Below are 7,158 nucleotides of genomic sequence, written 5' to 3'. Positions count from 1 at the left end.
CCAGCTCAGCCCACCAGGGGGCGGGGCTGGCTGGCATGTGCTGCTGGGGGTTTGAACCACAGTCCCTGTGCTTTGCTAAGCTTGTTCTAAGTAGGTGCTTTAGGCTACTGAGCCATCTCACCAGCCCTCCTCTTCCTTTCCATCCGTACCACACCCTGTCCATCACTGAATCCGCAGCTCTGTCTCTGAGGTTATCCAGACCCTACCCACACCTGTCTATGCCTCTATACTTCTGCCTGGAAACTCAGGCAAGCACAAAGCCACCTGCCTGGTCTCCCAGCCCCAGCTCTCACTGCAGTGCAGCCCCCTGCTCCAGGACGCCCAGTCTTTCATACCCAGTGCCACCTTCCCCACCTGCCCAGAGTATTCTGTGGGAGGCCCAGACACACCAGCCTTCAGATGAGCCACTGTCTACACCCGCCTCTCCTGGGGCCAACAGAGAGCCCCCTTTCTGTCCCTGCAGTCACCTCATGGGAGGGGCTGCTCCATCCTGACACTGTGCACATCTCCTCCCTGCTGAGTCCCTCTAAGCCAAGGCTGTGCAGTGTGTCTGTGTCCCTCAGAGCACACGTGAAAGCAAACTGCTTCAGGTGTGCGGCCTCCTTTCAATGGGGAAGAGGCTCATACGCTGGCTTGTTTCCAGATGTGTCTTCCTCCCGGACCAGGGGGCCTTCTTTGTGAACTATGTGATCGCCTCAGCCTTCATCGGCAATGGCATGGAGCTGCTGCGGCTGCCAGGCCTCATCCTCTACACCTTCCGCATGGTCATGGCCAGGACAGCTGCTGACCGCAGGAACATCAAGCAGGTGGGGACTCTGACTCCCTTCAACCCCCAGGCCTCTCCCCTGCGCCAAGCTCAGGTTTTGCCCACCACCCTGCTTCTTGCCCTGGATCAGGGCCACCTCTGCTGGTAGCTTCTCTGCAGGAAGGTCTCCTTAATGTGGGGAGGAGGGCAGTTTGGGACTCGTGCACTGTGACCAGTTTGGCTGCATCCACCCACACATACACCTGGAGTCCCCAGGTTCCTGTCCCCAGGTAGCCCTCAATGATAGAGCACTGCTTAGGAAGCCCCAGGCCCTGGGTTCCATCCCCAGTGTGAAGAAAGGGGAAGGTGGGGTTGAGAGCACAATCCATGCCTTTCCATGGACACCCCTTTGCACATGTTCTTGGCAGAGCCTGGGTATCAAAGGCATTTTGAATTTGTAGCCGTTGTCCCAGCACTCGCTACATTGGGTGGCGTGGGGGCCTGTCTTACTCCCCGTGTCCCCTGTGTCTTGGTGGTGCCATGAGACAGGCAAGTATACTCTGTTTAACCTCCAGATCCCCTTGTGAGACCAACAGGACTAGTGTTCTGGTTGCACAGAGGTACAGGTTAAGCTGGCCGAGGACACATGCCCAGAAGGAGCTGAGCTGGTGTCTCCGGATCCCTGGTGCCAAATCCGGGAATCACTCTACACCTGTCCATAGGCCGGCTCTGCCTCATGGCCACTGACTCCAATCCCTGTGCCCTGGAGTCGTGGGCAGAGACTGAGAAACTTCCACTGGCTGGGCAGGGATGCCAGTTATTCTTGTAGTGGGTGGCTGAGAGTCTCCTATCACCTGAGCGCCCAACCCCTGTCGGGCGGGGATGGGACGGGTGGGCTGGTCCTGACATCCTTACCATTTCTTGTGCCCAGAACCAGGCCTACCAGTATGAGTTTGGAGCCATGTACGCCTGGATGCTGTGCATCTTCACTGTCATCATGGCCTATAGCATCACCTGCCCCGTTATCACACCCTTCGGTGAGTGGTCCTCCGGCTGACTCCCTCGGGCAGCTTCTTCCACCAGCCCTCAGGTACAGCCTTCATGGCCACATGAAACAGAAACCACTGCTGCCAGGGAAACACACTGCACTAAGCCTCACCTTGTGTCTGAATGAATTCTGCGTACTGGGCTGCAAATGCTTTTGTGTGGCCTCTGTGGGTCACCCTGTCACTAGGTCACTCTTGGCTTGTGTGTATGCTGGGGATCAACCTGAGGGGTCCACATATGCACAGCGTGCCTCTGCCACTGCGTTCCACATGCCCCACCTGAGAGCTTGCACCACACACCAGCACTGTCTTCCTGCTACCATTGCTGCTTCTGCTGCTTCAGCCTGCAGGGCTGGGGAAGCTCAGTGGAACAGGTCCTGGGCTCTTTCTCCCCAGCCCTGTAAAAATGAAGCCAGGCACCCTCCTTCTGTGTCCTGCTGGGTCACAGCCTATGGCTCCTTGGACTGTCAGAAGGCAGGAGGGTGGGGAGTACTGAGGGCTGGCTTAGTATGGGAGGCAAGCAGTGCTGGGCCACATACTCTGTGGGCCGGGGCTCAACAGCTGGAGCTCCCTTCCCTGGGACTCAAGGAGAAGCGAGGAGGGAGGGAAAACAAACTAGCAGCTAGAACGTGCTTTTGTCCAATTTCAGCCCAGATTTTGTTCAGCACCCCACCCCTAATTCCAGCACCCCACCCCTAATTCCATGCAGACTAGCCACTCCCCAAGGGCAGGTGGTTCCACTCAGCCCACATTCCCAGCCCCTCCTTGGAAAAGGCAGACATACTTGGATATAACCTGGCATTTTGCTTGCCTCCCTTGCCTCCTGTGCACACCCAAGCCCCTCCCAGCTGGGAGCTGAGAGCAAGCTGGTGCTGTTGTTCTGGTATCAAGTTGTCTCTCTGCTTAGAGAGGCCACCCACTCACAGCCCACCCACTCACAGCCCACCTTCACAGGCCTCATCTACATCCTGCTCAAGCACATGGTGGACCGGCACAATCTCTACTTCGTCTTTCTGCCGGCAAAGTTGGAGAAGAGGTTGCATTTCGCTGCTGTGAATCAGGCCTTGGCTGCACCCATCCTCTGCCTGTTCTGGCTCTTCTTCTTCTCCTTCCTGCGCCTAGGTGAGTGCCCTCTCTGACCTGGCCAGCCCTGTGCCTCAGAGTCCCACACCCATCCATGCCAGCCTGTCATCAAGTACTAACGTGGTGTCTGATCAGTGGATGGCACCCAGGCAAGGCCTGGGTGTGTGGTGCCCATGACCTGCATGCCACCCGGTTCTCCAGAGACATACCATGCTGAAGACAGATCTGGAGGACTGAGCCAAAGAAGGAAAGCTGGTCTAGTTTGTTCTTAAGGGTGCCAGGTGGTCCTTAACCTCACCATCCACAGTGTGGAGGGGGTGGAGGACCCAGAGGGACAAGGACACCAAGAAAGAGCAAAGGCAGGAGACCTGTGGGTCACCTCTGCTCCCGGCTGTGGGGAGGCCATTCTGACTGCTCCTAGATGAGGCTGGGCTGCAGGGCAGGCCGAGCAGTGCTGACTCCCACAGCAGACAGCTCCCCCCAGGACTGGCATCTCTCCCCAGGTTTGCAGGCCCCTGCCACCCTGTTCACCCTCCTGGCCGTGGTGCTCACCATCCTGATCTGCCTGGCCTATACCTGCTTTGGCTACTTCCAGCATCTCAGCCTTCTGTACTACAAGGTACGGGATCCCAGGAGACCATGGTGTCTCCACCTATTCCTGAACCAGAACAGTAGCAGCCTTCTGTGATCCACCCCTCCCTGGGAAAGACAAGGGTATTTGGAGGTTACATGGCACTTCCTTCCCACCCGCTGGGAGCTTAGAGCCAGCTGGTATTGTTGTTTTGGTGTCAGGTTTTCTCTGCTTAGAGGGTGTGAGTTCAGGAAGATCCAATTTATCCTGCACCTCTTTGCTGTTATCTGCAGACCTCAGAATCTGCAAGACAGGAAGGAAGCGAGGCAGAAGCCCAGGAGCCTCCACCGCTCACAGTAAGCCACCTGCTGCTTGCCCACTGCTTGCTGCCCTTGCTGCTCTGGCTGTGAAAGTCCCGTGTGCGCTGCTGTCCCCTCCTAAGATAAGAGATCTTTAGCCATGGGACAGGCATGTTCTGAATTAGTGTCTGTGGAGAAGGAATCCCCAGTCCCTCTGGATTTTTTTTCTCTTTGTAGTACTGGGAATCACACCTAGGGCCTTGAAGTCACTGAGACAGTGCTGTGTCCCTCAGCCCCAGCCTGGATATCTGAACCTTGTCACTCATTGAGGAGGTGACTGGTCTCTCCACGATGTGCCCACTCTGAGGCCAGCCCCTGCTAGCTTCTTTTCTGCAGTCCTGGTGCTTGGGAATAGGGGCTTTATCACCAGTAACTCAGTCACCCTCTGAGGCCCTCAGTTAGAACAGAATATCCCAAACAAACCCCTTGCTTCTCCTGCCTTTGGTCTCTGGGTCCTGCTCTGGGACTCGGGTCCCAGAGCAAGGGGGCCGAGGCTAGCGTGGCACTGGCCTCCTTTGCAGTGTTCTCGCAAGTGCTGGGCACTCTTCTCAGCATCCATCCCTGGGCAGGTCCCAGAGGACAAAGTCCTGGGCCCCCAGGCCAGGGAAAGGCAAGACCAAGGGCAGGTGGAAACCCTTCTAAGAGGAGCAGGGCAGACTCATGCCCCAGCCAGACAGCTTCAGCAGGGACTGGGAGAAACAAGCCCAGTGTAGACAGACTTGTTTCCCCTGCAAAGTAAGAGTCTAGAATCCTGTGCTGGGAATTAGAGGAAGCTCTCTTTTATGCTGACTCTTGTATGAGCATAAGAACTAGGACCAGGTTCTATGTGTTTTCTGGTTTGCCTGGCATTTGGGGAAGTTCTGCAGGTGACACACTTTGGGTAGCACTAACTCCCATTTTCTGACAGCCCTATGTGCCCCAGATCCTGAGTGGTCTGGCCTCGGAGAGGACAGCCCTGACCCTGCAGCACCAGCAGACCTATGGCACCATCAGTGATGTCAGTGGGAACCTTCTGGACCAGGACACTGCCTGTAGCCTAGAGGACAGTGCGATTTCCTCTACCACTGTGGCAGGCCACCTGGAAAGGCACTCTCTGCAGAGCAGAGCTGGCTCCATCCCACAGAGGGACTGGCCCACCAGTGGGCCCATGGTGGAAGTGGGCCCCCCACCAGCCCCCACCTCCAGTTCTATTGCTGGAACAGTCCCCAGAGTCTGTAGCCAAGATTATGTGTTGGAAGTTGTCTCCCAGATTGGCCCTGACAATGATGTTCACCATGAGAAGCAATGTGACAAGGAAAAGACCAAGTGTCCACCCACAGCCCCACAGCAAGGGTCAACACCAACCCAGTCACAATCCTGTGACCATTAATAAAGTGTCTTTGAGAAAGGCCAGTAGGCAAGTAAATGGGGTTCCCACATCCCGTGGGGTTGGGGAGGGTGCGTCTATGGGAAGGCAGACAGCCTCTTCTCACCTTGGGCTTAACCTCCCATACAACTGTGGATATTAGTCCATAAGGCTTCTCTGTGCAGCCTCCAGGGTTTGGCCTAGGACAGGAAGGAGACAGTGCCTTCCCGTAGCCCCATGGTCTACCCAGCCAGCACATCTCTGCATGGCAGCACACTGTGCCCAGTGTCCCCTGGTTGGGTCAACACCAACACAGTCACATGGCCCCAGACATGGCCCCAACTCCCTCCAGTGTCCCATCTGCAGCTGCTCCTAGCTGGGAAAGGGAGTTGATATTGGTGGTACTTCCCTTTGGGCTCCCCTGGTCTTCAGGATTCCAGTAAAAATAACCATCCCATGAAAGGGGAACCCCATGTGGATGGCTCAGGGTGCCCTCTGTCATTTTGCACCAGTGGCTTTGTAAAAGTGACATCATTTACCATTCAAGCATGTGGCTTCACAAGGGCCTGGGTTGAATGTGATGTCAGCCTTGGCCCTCAGGGTTCAGGGTTGGGGTTTAGGGGCAACATTCCTAAGGGAAAGCTAGGGAGGCCATGATCCACACAATCTATCACTTGTCTCCGCCAGCCTCAAGAACTTGTGGATGTCCTGGGCCAGCAGCTCAGGTTTCTCCTGAACTGGGAGTTAATCCCCACAGGTTATGCAGGAGTAGGAAAGAAGCTTGGGGGTATTTGGCTCTCAACCACCTCTCAGGAAGTGGCAGTTACCCACAGGGGAAGGTAGTGAAGCCAGAGGGCACAGAGACCTTCACCCTATGAGGACACAAGATCAGTAGAGGGGTCTGAGGTCACATGCAGCCATTCAGAAAAGAGCAAACCAGGACTTCCCACCCATGCCTAAATTGAAACTCCCTTTCCTGACAAGGACTTAGGGTTGGACATTGGCCACCTTGTCCCAGAGTCTCCCTCAGTACCTAGGAATCCCCCACATTTCTCCACTCCCCTGTCAGAGTTACAAGCCAAGCTGCTCCATGCTCCTGGCTAGACTTACTACTGGTGCTCTGGTTTATCAGACCTTGGTGCAAATTCTTCTTATAGTAGCCCATGGAGGAGATGATAGCCCCTGTCATCCAGTAGGCCATAATGTTGGTCAGCAGGTCATCCAGGAAGAATTCCTGGTAAGTAGAACAGGAGGCCAGATGGGAGCCAGGAGCAGAGCTTGGTAGGCAGAGGGCTGCATTTCTCTAGCCCTGCCACTGTGACTGATTCAGGTGGTGTCAGATCCTGGCAGAGGCAGGCTAAGCTCAGTGTATAGGCCACTGTGAGGACAATGATGTAGAGCACTCTCCTCATCATTTCAACTGGAGGAGTCTCCTCAGTACTGTAGGGGGTGATCACCATAGTCCTCCACCCAAGAACTTTGGTCAGGACACCACTCCCCAGCCCCACCTGAGCTGCCATAGCAGGCTCTGACAGTACCACTCTCCAGAGAAGCCCAATTGTGAGTTCCAAGTTTCTGAAGAATCCTGAGGGACTTTTATGATAACCAGAGGCTACTCAACTGCCTCTGAGTCCCCCTCAGACCCAGCTGGAGAAGGCAGTGAATGAAAGGGCCAGGAATCAGGGACCCAGGTTCCAGTCTCAGCCATGTTACTAACACAACACTAGCACTCTTGTCTCTTCACACTGTGTCTGCCTCTGTTTTTCCACTGATAATGAGCAGGGGAATGATACTTACATAACATGTAAAATTTGGAAGGAGCCTTGATATAGAATCCAGACCCATCAATGAGAGCCTGGTAAGTCAAGAGTGTTCCCCTGTCGCTCAGGTACTAAATACAACTGTGCTCTGGAGCTAAGGCTCAGAAGAAGAATCAGGCTGGGCACCTACATAGGGGAAGAAGCCCAGGGCCAAAAGGGAGACTGAGCTGTGAGACACTGACAGGTGGA

The 7,158-nt window shown here is 55.3% G+C and overlaps 1 protein-coding gene across 1 annotated transcript in view; it reads left to right on the top strand.

The window, feature by feature from the left end:
• Positions 1 to 5,173, top strand: part of LOC101583592 (CSC1-like protein 1) — a 32,911-nt gene extending 27,738 nt beyond the window's left edge. Inside the window, exons 4-9 of the mRNA XM_023710199.1 lie at positions 564 to 806; positions 1,677 to 1,782; positions 2,746 to 2,913; positions 3,378 to 3,493; positions 3,739 to 3,801; positions 4,712 to 5,173. Coding sequence (XP_023565967.1) covers positions 564 to 806; positions 1,677 to 1,782; positions 2,746 to 2,913; positions 3,378 to 3,493; positions 3,739 to 3,801; positions 4,712 to 5,173 — 1,158 coding nt within the window. The remainder of the gene's footprint in view (positions 1 to 563; positions 807 to 1,676; positions 1,783 to 2,745; positions 2,914 to 3,377; positions 3,494 to 3,738; positions 3,802 to 4,711) is intronic.
• The last annotated feature ends 1,985 nt before the right edge of the window (positions 5,174 to 7,158 follow it).

This window comes from Octodon degus, unplaced genomic scaffold (assembly GCF_000260255.1).
Source record: "Octodon degus isolate 3935 unplaced genomic scaffold, OctDeg1.0 scaffold00017, whole genome shotgun sequence".
Lineage (NCBI taxonomy): Eukaryota > Metazoa > Chordata > Mammalia > Rodentia > Octodontidae > Octodon > Octodon degus.
The sequence above is the reverse complement of the archived record's forward strand: the minus strand, read 5'-3'. Positions and strand labels throughout refer to the sequence as shown.